The sequence below is a fragment of the Furipterus horrens genome, unplaced genomic scaffold (genome assembly GCF_987537825.1).
Source record: "Furipterus horrens unplaced genomic scaffold, mFurHor1.1.pri manual_scaffold_3, whole genome shotgun sequence".
Classification (NCBI taxonomy): domain Eukaryota; kingdom Metazoa; phylum Chordata; class Mammalia; order Chiroptera; family Furipteridae; genus Furipterus; species Furipterus horrens.
Window position 1 is genome coordinate 26,227,315 of NW_028327173.1, and position 22,515 is coordinate 26,249,829.

A 22,515-nucleotide genomic window follows, 5' to 3' on the forward strand; every position below is an offset into this window, starting at 1 on the left:
ACATTCCTCTCCCATTCACAGACATCCTTCAGCTTCTTACCACTCTTGGTTTTTGACTTAACAGTACCTCACTGGCAAGTTCTGTGCATGGTTTGATCTTTCTCTCTTCTCACATGTGTACTTCTTAATGATGCTGTCCTCATCTTTTTACTGTCCCCAAATTCCTGGACCCCTTTCTTCAGGATTGCTATCAACTGAATTCAAATAGAAGAGTCGAGACAATGTAGATTTTAACTATTTGTTTTTCTCCACTATTTCCTTACCATGTATCTTTCAAAAGCTTAGCAAAAAGTACACGTGTCCTGTGAGAGAGAAAGGAGGGGTTTGATTTCATATCAGAGGTCTGAACTGCTGCATCTGCTCTCCTTGACCAGCCACAGTGTGCTTACCTCTGGGGACAGTGGCAAGGCATGCTCGTGACAGAAGAATGCAATGGCACTTTGTATACAAAGTTTCGTTTTTTTTTTTTATTATAGCAAATCAAGGGGTTTACTAGTGTGCCTGCTACGGGTAAGAATCATGACAAGGCTGATAGCTCATGAATTTATCTATTTTAGAAGATTCCAAACATGATACTAAGCCTATAATTTATATAACTTATCATAGGGTCAAACAGGTATATGACTATCAAAACATATTTTTTAAGATTAACTGCCATTGTGTGTGCATCTGTTTATTCCCTTTTTAGCACGAGGTAGAACTAATATTGAACTTAGAGAGAAATTCATCCTACCTGAGGGAGCATCCCAGGGAATGACCCCTTTCCGATCACGGGGTCGAAGGTCCAAACCATCTTCCAGGGCAGCTTCCCCTACACGTTCCAGCTCAAGTGCTAGTCAGAGTAACCACAGCTGCACGTCCATGCCATCTTCTCCAGCCACTCCAGCCAGTGGTACCAAGGTACGTACTGGCCACCATTATGGCCTCCTTCCCTGTCCGTGCAGATACTCATTGTTCAATGTAGCCTCTGAAAGACTCCAGTGAGAAGAAGATCATGAAGATTAATGGACCAAGCTATGTACTCAGGCCCTGGCCCATGTGGCTCAGTTGTTTGGAACTTTGTCTCATAACTGAAAGGTTGCCTGTTCGATTCCTGGTCAGGGCACATACCTAGATTGGGGGTTTGGTCTCCAGTCCGGACACATATTTAGAGGCAACCAATTCACGTTTCTCTCTCACGTTGATGTTTTTTCTCTCTCTCCCTTCTTCTCTCTCTAAAATGCAATGAAAAAAAGATGTCCTCGGGTGAGGATAAAAGTAAATAATATATGCATTCAGGTCATTAAATTAGATGTGCTTTTTTCCCACATATCCCCAGTTTGAAGTTGAGTGCAGAGTTACTAATTTGGAAAATCCCGGTACTCTGTGCCACTGGAGGTAACAGATGAGTTTGTGTTAAGACGGGTCATATATGCTGTTGCCTTTCTACCTGGTCCCTCTCATCTCATCAGACTGATATGCACTTTATTTTGTTTTCTGTTTCTTTAAAATTTAGTGTCTTTTGTTTATTTTTTTTATGTTTCCAATTTTCTCCCTTCCTGTTCCATTTTCCATTGTTCCCGTCCTTCCCTTTGGATTTCCATTCCACAGACGCCACTTCAGGTCTCTCGCTGTTATGACAAACCCTGGTTGGTAAACAGTAAAGCTGGCACCCCAGTCAGGGACAGCCATTGTCCTGACCTCCAGCTGCCCGGCCCCGAGGTAGAGTATGGCTTTGCTGACTAAGGACACAGTCAAGACGAGGCCCTCGCTAATGCCGAGGACTTGACCAGCTCCTCTCTGACACGAGTTCATGCTCTCTTCCACCTCTCGGCTTGCTCTCACAACTGATTCATCTAGTGAAGTGGTTTTCAGGTGTTTCTAACTCAGTCACCAACATTGGAGATAAGTAGGAGACGCGTAAAACTGGATTGTTTAACAACTTTAGAAGAGTCTTTAAAATGATATTTGTTCAGGGTGATAAACATTGGTCATTCCTGGTGATTTGTGTATTAATATTATTTATAACCAGGCCTCTGGAGTCTCCAGTTATCAGATACACAGATGAGTTATGAACACTTGAAATTCACCTACAGTGCATGTTCAACAGTTTCCTATCTTTGCTGAGAACAGAAGAGTGGCTGGTGCCCCTACCCTGTGCCCCATCCCCAGGGTGGTTGGCGTCACCATGCTGGTTCAAGGCGTGGGTGCTGCCCACTTCAGCCTAGCGCAGTATCAGTAAATGATGCTCTGAGGCTCAGGGTTTAGCTTCTGGGTTTCCTGGCCTAGGCACTTGGGTTTCTGTAGCCTTGATTTGAATACACATGAAAATTAAGCATGTTCATGTGTAGTCATTAAAATGCCCAAGCCGTTTTGGAAGAGCAGTGTTTCAGAAACAAAACATAGACTAGCAGCTTGTCTGATAACAGGACAATTCACATTCTAGCTTCTCCAGGAAAACACTGGGTTCTTGTGCCTCAAAAGATAGCACTGCCCTTGGTCATGTAGTGCTTCAGCCAGAGAAGCCGGGGGGTACAAGAAGCCAATAACTGAATGGACTGCTGCTTTGGGATTTATCCCGCTCTAAGCTAAAGCTCCAGTTCAGAAATAGATCTAGTTTAGAGCATGATCAGGGGACCCACTGCCACTAAAAACCCCAAGGCTCAACCTGTTGGTCTTGCTTCTCTTCTCCTTTAATGGCTCCAGTTTCATGGAAGTTTTAAAACTTCTAAAATTTTAAATGCTTTAATTATGCAGTACAAATTCTCATAGGCTTCTGATAGATCAGCCTTTTTGTTTGCCTTAAGGTTCCACCTTTTGTTTCGTTTCATTTCGAGGTTTCATCTTTCTTTGCCTGTTGGTGTTCTGCACCCAGGCCGTACCCTGATGCACTCCCAGCCCAGGGTCTCGGGGCTGTGTCTTCCCAGCAGTAGTGTTCACCTACCACGGCTTCTGAAACTGGTGCTCTTCCTCCTGTGTGGGCCAGGAGGGTTCATGCTCGGACGTTAATCACTTCCTGTCGCTTCTGCTGCTGCTTTATAAATTAAAGAAATACGAGAATCACAATGAAATGGGTTGCTTTACTCTTCTGTTGGTATAAACATCTTAAAAGTCCTGGAAAATAATTTACCCAACTAATTTCAAAGAAAAAATTAGAATAGTATGCTCTGATATGAAATGATGCTTTAAAAAATCAGACTCAAATAGGCAACGTAGCTCCTGCTGGTAGCAGTAATAATAATGTACATTTATCCACCTCTTTTCCAGATTAGGAAATGCTTTTGCATGTGATGTATTCATTCAGCATGTTTTTATTGAGCCCTTCTGTGCCAGACGCTGTTTTCAGTTCTGAGGGTATGAGAGCGAACAAAACAAAGCCCCTACTTTTATGGAGTTTACGCTTTAATAAGGACAGTTAACAAACAGGAGACACACACACACACACACCATCCCTCCCCCCCACATTCCCCATCACCCCCCACCGCTGTCAGGCTGTTGGAGGAATAGCGAAGAGTTAGTGTGACGCGGATGGAGTGAATGGGGGGGGTGCAGTAGAAATGAAGTCTGAGCAGCAGGACCAGCCTTGATTTCCTGAAAGAGAAATGAAGTCACAGAGCCCAGACCCAAGTCCAGGTCTTCAGGTTCCTCATTTAGAGCCATGTTACTGATATCATCCCCACACTGTATACTTCTCATCATTTATTTGATCCACAAGTCAAGTAATCTTATCTGCATTTTACTAGTGGGGGAAAAAAACTGAAAGGTCTTACCTTGACTGAAGTTGCCGCACCTACCTAATGATAGAGCCTGGAGTAGTAGCATGCAGATCTCCATATTAAATATTTGAGGCTAGAACTCGTAGTTCACATTTCTAATCCCAAAACTTTGATATGTGGGATTATTTGGATTTTTTTTCCCTTATTCACCATATCTCTGTTCCTTATAAGTATTTTACTGTTCGTGTGTTTTTCCCCCCAGTTATAGTGGAAATTTATCAGTAAGATAAAAGGTATTGGAAGCCTGCTGAAATTTTAAATTGGAACATGAAACGTTTATTTTGGGACTCATCAAAATACATGACATACAACACTTTCAAAATCTTAGTTTTCCTGGACTTTTAACGTGCTTTATAATCAGACATAAGGAAGCCTTTTAAGTTTTAAAATTGAATTTCTATCAAAAAGTTCAAGTAAATATAACCATTTTATTTTTTTAAGGTTATTTCATCATCGGGCAGCAAGTTGAAACGGCCAACGCCAGCTTTTCACTCTAGTCGAACATCGCTTGCCGGTGACACGAGCAATAGTTCTTCCCCAGCCTCCACAGGTGCCAAAGCTAATCGGGCAGGTATGCAGCTGTGCGCTGGGATGGGGGCGGGGGGGCAGCCAGGCTAGGAACTTGGAAGCCGCAGCCCATCAGCAGCATTTCACTGTTCTCCAAGGAGAAGATCATGAGAGCAGTAGCACTTACATGCGATGCCCAGAGAGACAGACCTGCAGGCTTTCTGCTGACCTTTACTTTTTCTCCTGTCACTACTGCTGCCTCAAACTTGCCTTCTGAGAGCAGATGCTTCTACAGCCAAAGCCATATTTAAGAGAATGTAAAAGGAAGAAAGGGCTTCCCGAAGCGGAGCCTTCTCAAAAAACCCATACAGTACTGGGATGGGCAGTTTGCTAGTAATTTTTTCCAGCGCCCCACATTTATTGTTGCTGGTGAGCTGAGATGGTCAGGGAAGGATCACGTATGTTTGTCCCCATCCTCAATCTCTCTGGGTGTTACCCCAGCTAGCAACCCTGCTCAACGCCACCTTGGGGACATATGAGTAACAGTGCAGCTGATAGCAGCTGGTGGTTTCTGATCCTCAGGAGGCAAGCTTCTTAAGTAGAATCACAGAGCCAGGAAAGGTTTTAGCAACTTCTATGTAGATGAGGAGAAAGGGGTCCAGAAAGGCTCTGATTTACCCAAGGTCACACATTGGTATTTAGGTTCAGAACCCTGACATCTCTACTAAGGCTGCTGCTTTATTCTTGAATTCCAGACCCTAAAAAGTCAGCCAGTCGCCCTGGGAGTCGGGCCGGGAGCCGGGCCGGGAGTCGAGCCAGCAGCCGGAGAGGAAGTGATGCCTCTGACTTTGACCTTTTAGAGACGCAGTCTGCTTGTTCAGATACTTCAGAAAGCAGTGCTGCAGGGGGCCAGGGCAACTCCAGGAGAGGGCTAAACAAGCCTTCCAAAATCCCAACCATGTCTAAGAAGACCACCACTGCCTCCCCCAGGACTCCGGGTCCCAAACGATAACACTGTATAAACACCCCCAAGCCTCTATCCACTTTGAATCCTGCTCCATACATTGGGTGTATATTTATTCTGAACGGGAGAAGTTATATTGTTAAAAGTGTAAAAGAATAATTGTGTTATGAAGCTGCCTTATTTTTTTTCTTTTTGTAAGTTACTATTTTCATGTGAATATTTATGTAGATAAAATTTTCCTCCTGGTAACCCTGTAATGGATGGGGCCCAGAAATTAAATATTTGGGAAAAAATAAAAAAAAAACACAAATGAAAAGGTCAAGATGCGGATATGTATTTAAAAAGAAAGGAAAAAAATAAGCCTCTAAATAGGGTTTCTGTGTGGTGCAGGGTTATAAACCTGCTTTATCTTTTAGGATTATTCCTAAATGCATCTCCTTTATAAATTTGACTTGCTGTCTCAGCAAGATAAATTATATTAAAAAATAAGAATCCTGCAGTGTTTAAGGAACTCTTTTTGTAAATCACAGACACCTCAATTAGCAAGACCTGAGGGGAGGGTACTTCTAATTGCTTTTTCCATTGTTTTTAATGTTGTGTGATTTTAGCTGAAGAGAGGGAACCTCATCTAGGTAATATTTGCACATGATACAGCAAAAGGACTTCATTGCAATACTGTCTTTGAGTACTGTTTCAGTACTGGGTGTTTAAAGGACAAATAGCTGCTAGAATTCAGGGGTGAATGTAACTAACTGTTCAGAAAATGTCAAAACATTGGAATTTTTAAGAGTCCTTGGTTTGTAACTTCTTATCCAGCCCGGCCACAAATGACTCCCGAGTTCACCAGGACCCGGCCCTTGGCAAAGGGAGAGTCCTAAGTGGCATTGTGAAGTAGATTTGTTTATCTGTATTTTTTGCTATTGAAACGGTCAGTCAACTTCCCACAAACTGAGGAATGAATTCCATGAGCCAATTCTGAAAATATGGACATAAAACAAACACCGCTTGTCCTTTAAAGGAGTTCACCAGCACACTTGTTAACAAGTCCCGTTTTGCTTCCGTCTTTTTTTGTGCGTAATAAAGTCAACTGACCAAGTGACCATGAAGAGGGGCTGTCTGGGGCTCCTGTTTGTAGCTGCTGTTCCTCTTCAGCTCCGACCACGTTGCTGTGTGATTATCTCAATTGGTTTTAATTGAGGCAGAAATTGAAGCTCTACCAATGAACTGTTTAAAAACAAGACACTTTTGTATTAAAATTGCTTGCAGTAACAAACATTTTGTATTTCCTGATTTTCTCTTCAACCATTCCCTTATATATAACATGTTAACTCTGGGATATGCTTGTGTTTTAGGTACTTGAATGCATTATTGAAATCAAAATGTCTTGATAAATTATGGAGCTTATTAATAGATTTTTTTTCTTGTTTATTTTATCTTCATTTATTTAAGAAGGTAACAAAGGAACAGTCTATTAACATGCATCTGTAAGGAATCTGCCCTACTTATGTGATTTAAACAATACCAATATGTAATGTAAGAAGACTTCTATATTAGAAATCACAGAGATCCTGGAATTTGAGAAAATGGGGCCAGTTTTCCACAGTACACTGAAATTTCTATCTGTCATTGGTTAAATGATAGAATTTCTGAGGCGGAAGTAAAATTGGTCATCAAATCTAGCTCCTTTGTTTTACATAGGGAGAAGGTGACTTGCCCGAGGTCACAGAGTAAGTGGCAAACATGGCCATGAATCTGATCTTTGACCCTTTATTAAAGTTTGGCAGTTCTGTTTCCTCCAGCCCCTCATTGGCTTTATAACTAGAGCCGCCAAATACTAATTCTAACAACAGGAATTAGCCTAGGAATTAAGTGGAGAACTTGAGGGCTTCAGACTCAGCCTCCTGTACTTCCTCACTAGGCCATACTCCTGTGCCTGGAGAATTTGGTAGGATGGGCCGTGTTCGCCAGAGCTGTTTTGAGGCCAATACCCAGAGTAAAAGGAACCTGCAGCCTGATGGCCTCTGAGGGCAGTACTTATTCTAATCTCCATGAAATTGAGTAACTTGAAGGTGCCAGAACCTTGTTTAGGAGAGCATTTTCACCCAAAGTCGCCTCCCTCTCCAGGCTTCCTGGCTGCAGAAGCATGCCGAAAACAGCTTGACCTCCATCTTTTTCAGAGTCCTGATCGTGGTCAGTTGTTTTTCTTACCAAGTCATTCAGGTTTTCCGTCAGTCGTTGTGAAAGTTCAGCAAGTGATGGAATCTTCAAAAAGTATATTTCCATTCAACAAACACCTATATGCAAGAATAATGTGGAAAATGAAAGGATGCCAGAAAAGGGGTTAAAATAAAAGTACAGTTCTGGGACAAGTCCTAAACAAGTAATGTAACTTTGGTCTTCAGATAGAGGATGAAGGGGAGTTACTGGGGCCTTGAATGACAATAACATTCATTGAATGCTTATTGTATGCCAGTCACTTTTAAGTGCTGTATATATATATTCTCATCTAATGCTATTACAGTCCTACAATCGAGAGCCCTATTTGTAGATGAGAAAAGGAGCCTGAGAGGTTAAGTAATTTGACCAAGGTTACCAAGTTGCCAGGAAGAAGGTCTTGTTTGATACCACTTTCTCCAAGAAGCCTTTCCCACCTAGTTCCCTTCCAATTCAGGACTGCATTCACAGCCCACCCCAACTTCCTCTTCCCTTCCAGGCGTTTGCTTGCCCATCTGTCAGCACAACCTTCACCTGCCTTCAGAAAAGAGTATACTCGCCTGTCACCTTTGTTAGAGTGGGGGCTGCTGGGGGCAGGAAGCTGGTCGGCTTCATCTGATTTAGGGCATAGCCCACAGCAGCCCATTGGTTTATGGGAGTGTGGGCCCTTTGTTTAAAGAGCACAGCTATTGCCACTCTAAATTGAGATGAATGATTTCTGCTATAACAAGAATCAGCCCAGCCCTGGCCAGGTAGTTCAGTTGCTTAGAGAGCATCCTGTTAGGCATAGGTTGCAGGTTTGATCCCCAGTTAGGGCACATTCAGGAATTCAGTGAATGTCTAAATAAGTGGAAAAACAAATCAGTCTCATCAGTTAAAAACAAAAAGAAGCCCAGGACTGGTGTGTTTGCAGTCTACCCAGGGGCACAGAGAATGAAGGTGAAGGGGCAGGAGATTCAGAGGAACCAGTCCAGCCTGACACAGGGACACCTCCTTGACTCTGCCCTTAACCCCATCACCTTTAGAGGATCATTGTCATCACCCCCTTCCACCTCTCCCACTACTGTACCTGCCTCTAACTGCGGGCCTGACTCCAGTCTCCCAGACTACACACCATGACCAGTTTTCAGTTAGGAATTTTTATGTTCAGACCATCCTGTTGGTTACTTTCAGTCTGAGTTTGTAAGGCTTGCTATGCGGGCCTCCCCAACCTTGCCAGGTTTAGTATGTGGCTCCTTTTTTGCCCACATTAGTCGATCCAGGAGTTTCTAACGTGAGGAGCCTCTTTCAAACTGCTGTGAGCCTTGACAATTAAGATGCGCAAAGACTAATCCCAGGCGCTGAGAAAGGGTCCCAGCGCTCCTTGGCAGGGCTGGAGCTGGCTGCGCGACTCCTGCGCACGGCTGCATTATCAGTAGTATCGCTAGCGGCACAGCGAGAGCTGGCGGTTGGTGTTGCGGGTGTTGGTGCCAGGGAGATTCGGACCCACACGTAGGTGGTGGGCGGATCATGCGAGAGGACAGCCTGCGGCGCTGGCCGGGAGCAAGCGGGAGCCAGGAGGGTGGGCGACAAAGCATGTGTCTGGGAAGCAGAAGCTCTAAGCAGTGCACCCGAAAAGACAGCAGGGAAGGCGCCCGGAGGCCGGCTAGGAGCTGCGGTGGCGAGAAACTCGGGCCCGGATACTGGTGGCAGAGGAAGGCGCCCAATCTCTGGGCGGGGCGGCCGGGTGGCTCCCTGGCCAGACCAAGACTCGGGATTTCCGCCCAGCGAGGGCGCTGAAGGACACGCCCCGCGGGGCCGCAGTTTCTTGCTTTCTCCTCATGGGGCCGCTACCCTGAAGTCCCCGTACCCCACCGACAGCGCGGCCAGCAAATGCGAGGGCAGCCCAGCATGACCCGGACCACCCTGAGGGCTGGTCTGTGGGCCCCTCGTCGGATCCGCCCACCACCCACTAGAGGTCGAATCTCCCGGGCGTCACACCCTTGACATCAATTACAACTCAGCTCTTCTAGAGCAGACGGGTTCTGCGCGTTGGCCCCGCCCCCGCGTCCCCATTGGTCAGGCCTGGAGGGGGCGGTACCCGGGGGCTGGGCACCCAAGCATAGGCGGGGTTGGCCAGTGCGACCCGCAGAGACAGCGCTGGACCGGCTGAGCAGGAGCTCGTGGGTCCCCACCTCCCTGAGCGCCTGGCCTGTGCGGGCCTCGGCAGTAGCCGGAATAGAGGGAACAGTGGTGACAGACATGTTGGCCGACGTTGTGCAGTCCCTCGAGTAACTTCTGACCCAGGTGTTGGCGGCCACAGGCACCCGATCCAGAGCCTCGACAGGTGCAACGCTTGGGGCTCTCCAGTGACGGCGCTGCGGCCGCGGCCAACTACATTCCCGTCCCGCCGGCCCCCGGCCCGGCCCGCAGCTCGCCGTCGGGCGTCCCTCAGCCCCGGGGGCAGCGAAGCGGATGCGCGCCTAGTGAGCACCGGCCCTGTCCTGCCCGCTATGGCTGCGCGCCCCGGACCCCTGTGGCTCCTGGGCTTGGCGCTGTGCGCGCTCAGTGGCGGGGGCCCCAGCCCACGCCACCCGGCCGCCTGCCCGCAGCGCCACCTGGGTCCGCGCAAGAGCCGCGACCTGCAGCGCGAGATCCTGGCAGTGCTCGGGCTACCCGGGAGACCACGACCCCGCACGCCGCACGCCGCCGCCCGGCTGCCCGCGTCCGCGCCGCTCTTCATGTTGGACCTCTACCATGCCATGGCCGGCGACGACGATGAGGACGGTGGCCCCCGACAGCGGGGACTGGGCCGCGCTGACCTGGTCATGAGCTTCGTCAACATGGGTGAGTGCGGATTACGGGGATGCGCGTAGGTGACTGCGTGACAGTGCGACTTCCGCGAGAATCGACGTGTGGGGACGGCGAGCCGAGTGTCCGGGCGCCCCCGCGGTGGCTCCTTGGGGAGGAACACGGGCTGCAGGGTAGAGAGCACAACCTTGGACAGTGGGTGCCCCTTATGGTGAATCAGGAGTCAGTGTGGTGGACGGGGCCCAGGTTAGGGTGGCCATGTCTAAGGGGTTCCATGATTACCTAGGCTGATGTGAGGGAGCAGACACCTAGCAGGACTTTCTCTTCATTGGGAGGCCCAGGCCCCAAGCCTCTGAGCCTTCAGCGCCCACACCCGGTCTCCCACACCTGCTGCCTCCTGCTCCACCTCTCTTATCAGCCTCACTCAGCTCCTGAGAAGCCAGGCCTGGTGCCGGCCAGGCCCACGACCAGCAATGGCAGCTTGTAGGATCCAGTGGCCATGGGCCTCTCCTAGGTCTCTGGACCAAGGGTTAGACCTCTGTGGCCAGACCTGGTGGCCCTGCCTGGCCTGTCTGTCAATCTTAGCTTTGTAGAATCTTGTCTTCCTATGGCCAGAACACAGTAATGAGGGCAGATATCCACATGGAGCAGACAGCCTGCCCTTAGTGTTGCCTGGGCTCAGGGAGGAACAGTCCTGAGCTGGAGCAACACCCAGGTTCTGGTCCTCCATGTCCAAGGTCAGGCTGCTTCTCTTCTTTGGGCCTCTGTGTTCCCATCCAGTCTACAGTGATGGTGTCAGAAAAACAAGGGGCCTCCCAGCTCTACCCTGTGGCTCTGTCAGGCTGGCCGAGCTCCTCCTGAGGGAAAAAGAGGCAGGAAGGACCAATTCTGCTTGTTCCTCCTGAATCCTCCACCTCACATCAGCATGGTGTCTGGTGTTCATCTTCCAGACTGAGAAGCTGAGGCACAAATAGCACTTCAGGCAGAAATGCAGCCAGAAACGAATGAACCATCTTCACTTTTGTCCCGACCTTTCCCTGTACCAGACTAATTTATTCCTGGGTCTCAGGCAACTGAGGACAGGCATATTGACAAACTAAGGCTGTTGGATTTGGGAGAGGCAGGACTCCAGCCCAGGTCCTGCTCAGCCCTATGACCTTGAAGGGCTGACTCTTTACCTCCATGAGCCCCAGAGTCACTTTCTTTGATTTTTTACTAGGGAATTCTTTCATTTTTTTCATCAATTCACTCAGCAAATAGTCATGCGGTACCTGCTTTGTCCCAGGCACAGTTCTAGTTACTGAGCTGTAAGAGTGAACCGGAGTCCTTGCCCTCAGGGAGATGACCTTGTAGTGGGAGAGACAGACAACAACACAGGAGCCATAAAGATGATTGTCAACTCTAGACAGTGACACCCTCTATCTGGACACCAGGACAGGATGGACAGTGGGAGAGCACACAGGACTGGGGTGGGGGGTACTGACCTGGGACTTCGACAGAATTTGCATCTTGACTCTGCCACCTACTCTTAGTGTGATCTGGACTTTCTAGCCCATCTCATGGAGCCTCAGTTTCCTCTAATGAAAAATGGAGACTCTCACGGTACCCACCCTGTGGGGCTGCTCAGGGATCATGTGAGATGACACTCAGGTATGACCCCATGCCCAGACCTCCACATCTGTTTCTTCATTTCCATCTCATAGTTACTGTGACATCTTTGTTTTAAAGAGAAGAATGAGGCTCAGAGAAGTGAGGTGATTTTCCCAAGGCCACACAGCAGATGGTCTCCCTGCATACACATACTCTGCTATTCTCCTACATAGAAACTGCCTCTCCACCCACCCCAAGGCCTAGCCCATCATTAGGTCCAGTAAGTGCTGCTGAATTGGACTGTACTGAATGTATGTTGTAAATTGAGAATCCATTTTTTTAAGTGTCTGTTGTTTTGGGGTTTACAGAACTAACACATACTCGTTATACAAAAGTCAGACCTCACAGGAACATATAACATGAGTGCCTCTGGGAGTCCTAGCAGACAGTCAGCACAGGCAGCCACTTTCTGATTTCTGTCACCACATGTTCATATGGCCTGTCCTTTGAATTTCATGTGAATGGAATCATACAGTACATATTCTCGTGTCTGCTTTTTCAGTCAACATAATATTTTTGAGTTTAATCTGCAATGTTGTATCTGTAGTTCTTTTTTAAAAATGACTTGTATTGCATTGCATGACTACACCACATTTATCCATTCTTACTAATAGACATTTGGATTTTTGCCAATTTGGGGTTATGAGTAAAGCTGCTCTGAGCATCTTTGTGCCCTTCCCTCTGTGGTTATATTAAACCTGGATGTCCATCCCAATTCTGCCACTTGGGAGCAGTGAGACATTGCACAGTTCCTTTTAAAGTCTCTGACTCTCAAGTTCCAGTCCAGATGGAGGTACGTAGACACACTTCACCTCCTTGCACAACCATAAAAAGGATTACAACTAACCTTAAAACAAAAAACATTCAGAGCTGCCAGAAAATTGAACTGTATGGAAGTGCTACAACCAAGGATTTAAAGAAGCCATATTCATCCAGATGAGTAGGAGGGGCAGAGACAGAAGCCAAGGCAGAGAGGATGCGGTGTGGCAGCGACAAGTGGAGGCCGGTGGAACAGGCAGCCCCACATCCACGTGTGTTGGATCCAGTGATCCCAGCCCCAGGCCAGACTATGCAGCCCAGGGTTCCAGCACCAGATAGATGAAGCCTCATAACTTCTGGCTATAAAAACCAGTGGGAGTTGAGGCAGTGGAAGAAACTGCCAGTCTCTCAAGAGAGTCCATTTAAAAGGCTTGCACAGTCCTAGAAGGAACAGAAACCCACCCACTCTGGGAACCATCAGCAAGGCAACAGCTAGAGGGGGTGAAGTGACTAGAAACAGGCAAGCACCGAGCAAACCTCCGGCAGCCAAGCAGCAGCATTGTCTCCTCCCTGACCCATCCCCCACATAAAGAGCCACAAAGCAGTGAAGCAGGTTGCCCACCCAGACCAATACCTAAGGCTCTGTCCCATACAACTTAGGTGTACTAAGACAGGGAGTCAAAGCGGTTCTACCTAATACACAGAAATAAACACAGGGAGGCTGCCAAATTGAGGAGACAGAGAAATGTGGCCCAAATGAAAGAACAGAACAATAACAATAACAGAAAAAGAACTAAATGAAACAGAGATAGCCAACCTATCAGATGTAGAGTTCAAAACACTGGTGATAAGAAGGCTCAGAGAACTCATTGAGTACAGCAAATGCATAAGGGAAGAAATGAAGGCTACACTAAGTGAAATAAAGAAAAATCAACAGGGAACCAATAGTAAAGGAAAGGAAGCTGGGGTTCAAATCAACGATTTGGAACATAAATAAGAAATAAACATTTTACCAGAAAAGAATGAAGAAACAAAAATTCAAAATAATGAGGAGAAAATAAGACTCTGGGACATCTCCAAAACTGCCAACATCCAAATCATAGGGGTACCAGAAGGAGAAGAGGAAGAGCAAGAAATTGAAAACTTATGTAAAAAAATAATGAAAGAAAATTTGCCTAATTTGGCAAAGGAAATAGACATCCAAGTTCAGGAAGCACAGAGTTCCAAACAAGTTGGACCCAAAGAGGACCACACCAAGACACATCAAAATTAAAATGCCAAAGGTTAAAGATCAAGAGAGAATCTTAGAAGCAACAAGAGAAAAGCAGAGACTTACCTACAAAGGATTTCCCATAAGACTATCAGCTGATTTCTCAAAAGAAACTTTGCAGGAAAGATGGGACTTGCAAGAAGTATTCAAAGTAATGAAAAGCAGGGAACTACAACCAAGATTACTCTGTCCAGCAAAGCTATCATTTAGAATGGAAGGACAGATAAAGTGCTTCCCAGACAAGGTAAAGCTAAAGGAGTTCACATCACCAAGCCATTATTATATGAAATGTTAAAGGGATTTTTTTAAGAAAAAGAAGCGCCGAGATTTCTGGTGGGAGGAAGCCATTCAGGATGCAGAATCCATAGGTGATCAGTTCTCCAGCTCCCCATGGGCCTGCACAGGCCGTGAGGACCCGGGCCTTGTTTTAGGTCTGAAGTGGGCCCCTTCACATTCATTACCAGAAGGACAGTCTGACAGGCCCAGCCAGTCCACCTGTGGGGCCCTGGGGGAGCCTGCCCTCCACCTTAGGGCCAGCAAGCCCCCCAGGAAAGTGAAAAGCATGAGTGGCCTCTGATGGAGCGCACACTGTGACATGGAAGCCACTCCCAGACCAGCAGCAAGGGTGGGGGTGCTGGACACTGAACCACTGTCCTAGGGACCCACAGCCCTTAGGAAGAAGGGGACAGTGCCTTCCATTTCCACATCGCACTGTTTGGTCCCTGCCCTCAGACTGCTCCCCATCCATGGGGACAGATGAACCAGGGACAGAGGCCCCGGGATGGGGAGACCAGCAGGCTGACCTGTTGTGGGGTCAGAGGAGATGGAGGGCTTTTACAGCTGGACTGGGAGGAAAGCAGCCTTCAGACATGGCGTGGGGGCCACCCAGGAGAGAGCAGCTTTGAGGAGGGACTCAAGGGAGGGTGTTGGCAGCCAAAAGGCCCAGAAGGCCGAGTGGATGAGCCAGGCCAACCCAGGGGGGTCCTGGAATGCAGAGCCCAGCTTAGGCCCCTCCTGGGGCCCTGTGGGGCTGGGGAATGGTTTGAGGGCAGGAAGGACAGACGGACAGGTCAGAAGATTTTATTCTCTTAACAGCTGCTCTGGGCTGGAGGATAGGAGTTCTTTTGCAGTCTTACTTTCTGGACAGAAACAAGATAGAATCAGGTCATCTGGGTGACTCTCAATTTTGTCCAGGACACAAAAATAATCAAAGGCTTTGCTGATGTCAGGCTGGTGGACACAGGGTGTGGCATCTGAAGGTGTAGCCTGTGAGTGGTGGATGCAGGGCCTCAGAGGCCACCTCCTGCCCACAGGGGCCCTTCCTGCGAATGTGGGATCTGGAGGTTGTTTAATCAGGCTGGAGGATGAGGTCCTGTGATTCTTTATTTTCCTGGAGCCAAGGAAGGGAGTTAAGAAAATAAACCCTTTGAGTGTTTCCCCAGTGGAGCTTTGTAGAAAATAAGGTACTTGTGGAAACAGCAGTGGCATTGCCTGTCCCCAACTCTGTGTCCATGTCCCACCAGCCCTGGTGTCCATACAGCTGACTGAAACTCTCCGTTGGCCACAGGAAACTCCAGGGGGTTTCCAACCCACATCCCAGGGTCAGGGACTGTCAAAGCATCAGCAGTAGTTAAACATCATCACATTCTTCCTGAATCAGATTCCTTGAGTCACTCACTGTGCTGAGTTCTTAAGAGCTGAGAAATAGAACTGTGAACTGACCTTTCCTGTCACTCCAGCCTCATCTTGGACACCTCGTCCCTGGACTAGTAGGTTCCAGCCCCGCCAGCCTCCTGGATGTTTCTGGAACATGCAAGGCCTTAGCTTTTGCTGTTTCCTCTGCCTGTTTTCTTTCCTCCTCCAGAGGAATTGATTCCTAGCAGGAACCAAAGACAGTGGTTCTCAACCTCCTAGGAGACCTTTGGCACTATCTGGAGGCGTTTTTGGAAGTGAAGGTGAGAAGGTGAAGGCATGGCCAATTTTTGTTTTTTAAGATTTTATTTATTGATTTTTAGAGAGAGGGAAAGAGAGGGAGAAAGAGAGGGAGAGAAACATCAATCAATGCATGAGAGATACATTGATTGGTTGCCTCTCATACTCCGCTAACTGGGGACCTGGCCCACAACCCAGGCATGTGCCCTGACTGGGAATTGAACCAGCAACAATCAAACCAGCAACCTTTTGGTTCACAGGCCAGCGCTCAATCCACTGAACCACTCTAGCCAGCGCTGTGTTTTCTTTCTTTTTTTAAAATTTTTTTGTGGGAGAGGTTATAGAAGATTTTAATATTAAATAAAGTATAATTTACATGATGAAAAAGTTTTGACTTCCATATAAAGTGTTCTACTTAAACACAGTGTCCAAGTCACATCAAGTGATTTCATCTTCTCACATTTCTAATAAATGCTGGTGGTCCAGACCCCAGACATTCTGTTTGAACGACAAGAAGCAAGTAGCCTGTATTGACCGGTAGGTTTCTTTTCCAGCTGTCAAGTGTCACAAGTTCACACTTTTCTTGTTTGTGATCTCAGAACCGGCAGCATTTTCATTTCATCCACTCTCTCCTTCTGGATTTGAAAAGTCAGGTGTTATCTACCTACCACAGAAGCACTGTTTACCGTACCAACTGAAAGAACCCAACTTGGCATTGCATTTGCAGCACAGAAGCTGTCCATCCATCACTCCCAGCGTGGCGGGCTCCATCTACTGCACAGGTTCAATGAAATACAATGTACACGGAGCCCAGTTCCCCATGACAGGCATGAGAGATGGTGCCAGTCTTTTGTGGGCAAAGGCTATGGAACCACTTCCTTCATTATGATCCAGTATGCTAGAGCTTGGAAATTAAGACTGCCAGTACTTCCTACCTTTGGACAGAAGCCCATCTTTCAGTCCTTGTGAAACCATCACTGGGTCAACAGCAAAGAGCTCTTAAGGTAAGTTCTGCAGGCCTGGATACTTCCCTGTCACCTTTTGTAAATGATGTTGCTTATAAATTGCACTTGAGCTATCTACCTTGCACCCCATGACCTGGTATAATTTCAGTTGCCACTCAAACCCCTCATTCCTCTTAGCCTCAGGTTTGATAGTCTGAAAGTTTTCATAGGCTTTTTCTGTGTCCCAGGCAGGCACTCAATCCACCAGGCCGCGCTCACCTGCCATAGGCTTTTTCAAAGGTGAGTTGATCAGTCTTGATCAGAAAAGCAGTCATTACAACTACACTTGGACTGACTTCTGCATGACGACCAGTGCGTGCATGCACAAGGTCTGCCCCGCGAGGCTGCTCACCAGTGCACCAGCTCCGCAGCCCGCAGTGCACATCGGGTCCATGAAGGCCACGCAGCAGGCCAGGTGACTCAGCAAGTTGGTCTCAGGCTTCTCCCACATGGGCACGAAGAGCCACCACAGGCCCTCAACTGGGAAGTCGGGCTCCTCTGCATCCGCTGCCAGCATGGCCATGATGCCAGCCTCCCTTGGGCTGCCCGGCTCGCCATGGTCACCGCTCAGCCCAGGTACAGCCCGGGCCGCACCAGTAGCATCTCCAGCCACCTCCAGTGTGGCAGCATCCAGGCCCGCGGCTGCAGGCCTGTGTTTTCTAAGAGAAAAAAAAATCATGACCTCAAACTAATATTTCCAACTCAAATTTAGGATTTTAAGCTTTTACTTCAATCTTAAATGTTATACAGTAGTCCCTCTCTATATTGCGGTTCACTTATCGCAGCCTCACTGTATCGCAGGATTTTTTAAAATGTTTAATTATTTACCGTGGATTTTTCGCTATATTGCAGGATTTTGCTGTACTGTATACATATGTTGTTAAAGTTACGTAGGTTTAAGAGTGTAGAATAAATGTAAAGTTTCTACTTCACACGGGCGTGGGGGAGTCTAGAAAGTAATACTCACGATAAGTGAGGGAATACTGTATTTCTATTTTCTTTTTCACTGAATAACTCTGAATACCCTAATTGTTTTCTTTGTCCTACAATTTCTTTGGCTTAAAAGGGATCATCACTTCTGTGGTATTCTTCTCCAAAATCCATAATTTCAATCTAATCTAATGAGAAAGCATCAGATAAACTCACATGGAGGGACATGCTACAAAATAACTGACCAGTGCTCTTCAAAAGCGTCAAGGTCATAAAAGACAAGGAAGGACTTAGCAATTATTTCAGATCAGAGCAGACCAAGGACACCTAACAACAAAATGCATTGTGGGATCCTAGATTTGATCCTGGAACAGAAAAAGAACATTAGTGGGAAAACGTAAAATTCAAGAAAAGTTGGTATTTAGTTAATGGTATTGTACAATATCAATTTTCTGGTTTTAATAATTATGCTATGATTTTCAAGAGAAGCTGGGCAAAGGGCATAAAGGAAATCTATGTATTATTCTTCCAACAACTTTTCTCTAAATCTAAATAATTAAAATTATTTCTACATAAAAAGACTCCCACATGCCCTCCTTGCATTATTCCCAATGCCACCTCTCTCTTGATATCCTTGGTAGGGGTCATCACATATAATTATCTTGTTTACTTTCTTGTTTGCTGCCTGACTTCCCCACCCTCTATAAACTCCCTGGGGGCAGGCTGGTCTATCTTGCTGCCTGCAGTTTCCCCAGTGCCTAAATAGTGGCTTGCATTCAATAAGCACTGCTTTCAAATGTGTTGAGTAAATGAATTAATTAACACTCCTAGATGTGACCAGGGAAAAGCCTCAGAGCTTGAGAAGGCAGCATAGTCAGAAGTCATCTCTCACATGCCCAAAGAGGAAATTATGTGACCCGCCCCCCCTTAGCAATTCCTGCCGCCAGATTTTGCAGATGGGGAAATAACTTACTACCTAGAAACCTTGCTCCAAACACCAGGGGTTCCCACCCCCAACCAGTGCCGCCTCGGAGAAAGGACTCCTGACAGGACACATCTCAGATGTCTAGGATCTAGCACATACACCAGGCAGGGAGCACCCCCTGTCTCCACCCCTACTCAGCCTGTCTGAATCTACAAGGAGACCCAGGAATGAAATTCCCACCCCCACAACCGGGAGCAAAATTTTACTGGGAAAACCCGAGGAATCACATTGTACAGTCCTTGGCTTTTCCCTTAAATCCCCTCTGAGCACCATCAAACAATAGCAGCAGGATGGGGGGCAGCCACAGGCCCAGTCTAGCTTGGTTTTTGAACCATTATTTCAGCATCAGATGGTGGGGGGAGGGCCAAGGCAGTGGACGGAGTCCACACAGAGAGGCACACTCCTGGGTTCCACCCAGGTGTGTGGAAACGCACAAGGAGAGCATGTGTGGTGTATTCTGTCCTTAGAGCCTGATGTTTTGGAATCTTCAGCACTTTCATGAAGAAAGGGTCAGTTTCTGCTTTGTGCCTGAGCCAGAGCTCGGGCGATGGCCCCCATGGTATTGCTGAGGGGCTGCCTCTCTGAGCCGGGCATCTTTGGGAGATTCCATGCCCTGATTATGGGGAAGGTGGAGGCTGGGCATGAAGGGATACTGAAAGGAAATGCTCCTGGAGGGACTTCCGGCCAAGGTGGAGGTGTAGACAGACACGCTGCATCTCCCTCCACAACTAAGAAGGAATACAACTACCTCAAAACTAGAGACAACCAGAAGTTCCAGAAAATCGAGCTGCATGGAAGTCCAACGAACAAAGATATAAAGAAGAAAGACTCATCCAGACAGGTAGGAGGGTGGAGCCGGAGCGGAGAGGATGCGGTGTGGTGGCAGTGACAGCGGCAGCCGCAGGCCAGTGGGAAACGCAGTCACACATTTTAAAAAGTCAGGAGGGACACCTGGGGAGCGCTCCCAGCACCAGACCAGACTACACCGCTCACAGTCCCAACGCCAGGGAAAATAAAACCTCATTGCTTCTGACTGTGCAAAGCAGTGGGGGTTGGGGCGGAGGAAGAAACTGCCGGTCTCTCAGCAGAGTCTGCTTGTTTAAAGGGTCCCCACGGTCCTAGAACATCCACAAACCCACCTACTCTGAGAACAACAACCAGGGCAAGAGCTAGAGGGGTGCCAGTCCCATACGGAAGTGGGAGAAGTGCCTGGAAAGGGGTAAGTGCTGAGCAAGCAGCATTGTTCCCTCTCAGACCCCTCATACTGTGCCACAACATGGTGGAACGGGTCGCCCCATACTGACGAATCCCTAAGGCTCTGCCCCTTACAATGTAATAGATGCAACAGCTCTACCTAAGACACAGAGGCAAACAACACAGGAGCCTGTCAAGATGAGAAGACAGAGAAGTATGGCCCAAAAGGGGGAACAGATCAAGGTTCCAATGGGAGAACTAAGTGACGAGGAGATAGCCAACCTAACAGACTAGAGACAGCCAACCTAACAGATGTAGAGTTTAAAACACTGGTGATAAAGATGCTCACAGGCTTGACAGATATGCTTAAGTATGGCAAATGCATAAGAGAAGAAGTGAAAGCTATGCTAAATGAAACAAAGGAAAATCTGCACAAAAGCAATGGTGAAGGGAAGGATACTGGAGTTCAAATCAATGATTTTGAATATAAGGAAGAAAAAATCAGTCAACCAATACAGAAAGAGGAAACAATAATTGAAAAAACTGAGAAGAGGCTTAGGAACCTCTGGGACAACTTTAAACCATAGGGGTGCCAGAAGGAGAAGAGGAAGAGCAAGAAATTGAAAGCTTAGGTGAAAAGATAATGAAGGAAAGCTTTCCAAATCTTGTGAAGGAAATAGACATACAAGTCCAGGCAGCACAGAGAATCCCAAACAAGCAAGACCCAAAAAGGACCACACTAAGGTACATCGTAATTTAAATGCCAAAGGTGAAAGATAAAGAGAGAATCTTAAAAGCAGCAAGAAAAAAGCAGAGAATTACCTATAAAGAATTTCCCATAAGATTATCGGCTGATAATCTCAAAAGAAACGTTGCAGGCAAGAAGGGGCTGACAAGAAGTACTCAAGGTGATGAAAATCAAGGACTTACAACCAAGATTACTCTATCCAGCAAAGCTATCATTTAGAATGGAAGGGCAGACGAAGTGCTTCCCAACAAGGTAAAGCTAACGGAGTTCATCATCACCAAGCCATTATTATATGAAATGTCAAAGGGACTTACTTAAGAAAAAGAAGATCAAAATTATGAACATTAAAATGACAACAAACTCACAACTATCAACAACTGAATCTAAAAAATAAAAACAAAACCCAACTAAGCAAACCAGAATAGGAACAGAATCATAGGTATGGGGATCATTTGGAGGGTTATCAGCTGAGAGAGAGAAGGGGGAGAAATGGGGAACTGGTGCAGGGACTAAGAAGCATAATTGTTTGGTACAAAATAGACAGGAGGAAGTTAAGAATAATATAGGAAAGGGTGAAGCCAAAGAACTTATATGCACGACCCATGGATATGAACTAAGGGGGGTGGGATTGCTGGAGGGAAGGGGGGCTACTGGGAAGAGGAGAACAAAGGGGAAAAAATTTGAGACTACTGTAACAACATAATATACTTAAAAAAAAAAAAAAAGGAAATGCTCCTGAATAATGTGTTAAAAGCACTTGATAGCAAACATGGCTTTTTACAATTTCATTTGACCTGTTATCAACTGGTCATTTTGCAGATATGGATACTGAGGCCCAGAGGATCAGGTTCTTTGACAAAGGAGGCACCTTGAAGCCATCCAAATGCCTTTTAGTTGAATCAATACATTTGATGGTCTGTAACCTTTTATTTTATACTTTTATTCAGAAAAAAATAAATCAACTAACCGCCCCCACCCCATGGCTCTTCAGTTTCACACATGAAACTCCTGATGATACTGGCAGGAGGTCATCACTTTGGTACATTGATTAAGTTCAGAAATTAGAGATCAGCACCCGTCCTGCCTCCTAAGGAATAGCCATCACTCCTATCTCATAGTTCCTGTCCTTTACAAAGCCTTTTCCCACTGTATGGAAAGGCTCTTAGTATCCCCACTTCACAGATAAGGAGACTGAGCCCACACAAGGAGTGTGCTGGTCAGGGCTGGGACCAGAAGCTCCAGTTGCAGGCCACAGCATCTTCCCTTCTCAGTGCTGTTTTAGTGGCTTATAGCAGGGCGGCCTGCCAGGAACTCCACAGGGGGAAACTCCAGGTCCCAGCAAATGCTGTTCCTCCCTCAGCTGTTGAGAAGAAATATCTTCCCTAACTCAAAGGAGCGGCCTCTGAAAAGTTGTACATCCATACAGTTCTAGCACAGAGAGGCAGGACTCCCTTTGGCCAGTTACAGAAAGTTATATCAGTTTCTGATTAAAACCATTATTTTCCTTTAAAAATGTCCCACCTTCTGGTGTTTGCCTGGGGCAGCCAGGGTGGGCAGTTTCCTGTGCTGAAGCTACTGGGTGGCTTATCAAAACTCACAGAACGGAAGTTTGGAACTAGAGTCAGTTCAGGTGAACAAGGCGCTCTTCGCCCTGCAAAGGAGGGAGGCCGCATGGCGTGGTGCCTGCGTGGACCTGGCAGGTTTGTGGGTTGTTCGCTCAGTCGGCGGATCCAACATGAAAGTCAGCGTCAGGCCTGCAGATTCCCAGTGACCCAGCCGTCAGTTCCCGCGGTGCCTGGGGATAGATACACAT

General features: G+C 47.0%; 2 protein-coding genes and 1 pseudogene across 2 annotated transcripts in view; 2 read left to right on the top strand and 1 right to left on the bottom strand.

Annotated features, from left to right (window-relative positions):
* MACF1 (microtubule actin crosslinking factor 1) overlaps positions 1–6,499 on the top strand; it is a 311,616-nt gene extending 305,117 nt beyond the window's left edge. The window contains exons 97-100 of the mRNA XM_090269163.1: positions 689–900; positions 1,591–1,701; positions 4,197–4,326; positions 5,018–6,499. Coding sequence (XP_090125289.1) covers positions 689–900; positions 1,591–1,701; positions 4,197–4,326; positions 5,018–5,274 — 710 coding nt within the window. The 3' untranslated portion in view covers positions 5,275–6,499. The remainder of the gene's footprint in view (positions 1–688; positions 901–1,590; positions 1,702–4,196; positions 4,327–5,017) is intronic.
* Positions 6,500–9,932: 3,433 nt separating this feature from the next.
* The window catches only part of LOC150014657 (bone morphogenetic protein 8B-like), a 28,467-nt gene continuing 15,884 nt past the window's right edge, over positions 9,933–22,515 (top strand). The window contains 1 exon segment of the mRNA XM_090271571.1: positions 9,933–10,266. Coding sequence (XP_090127697.1) covers positions 9,933–10,266 — 334 coding nt within the window.
* On the bottom strand, positions 16,414–17,448 carry LOC150014658 (dual specificity protein phosphatase 12-like; annotated as a pseudogene).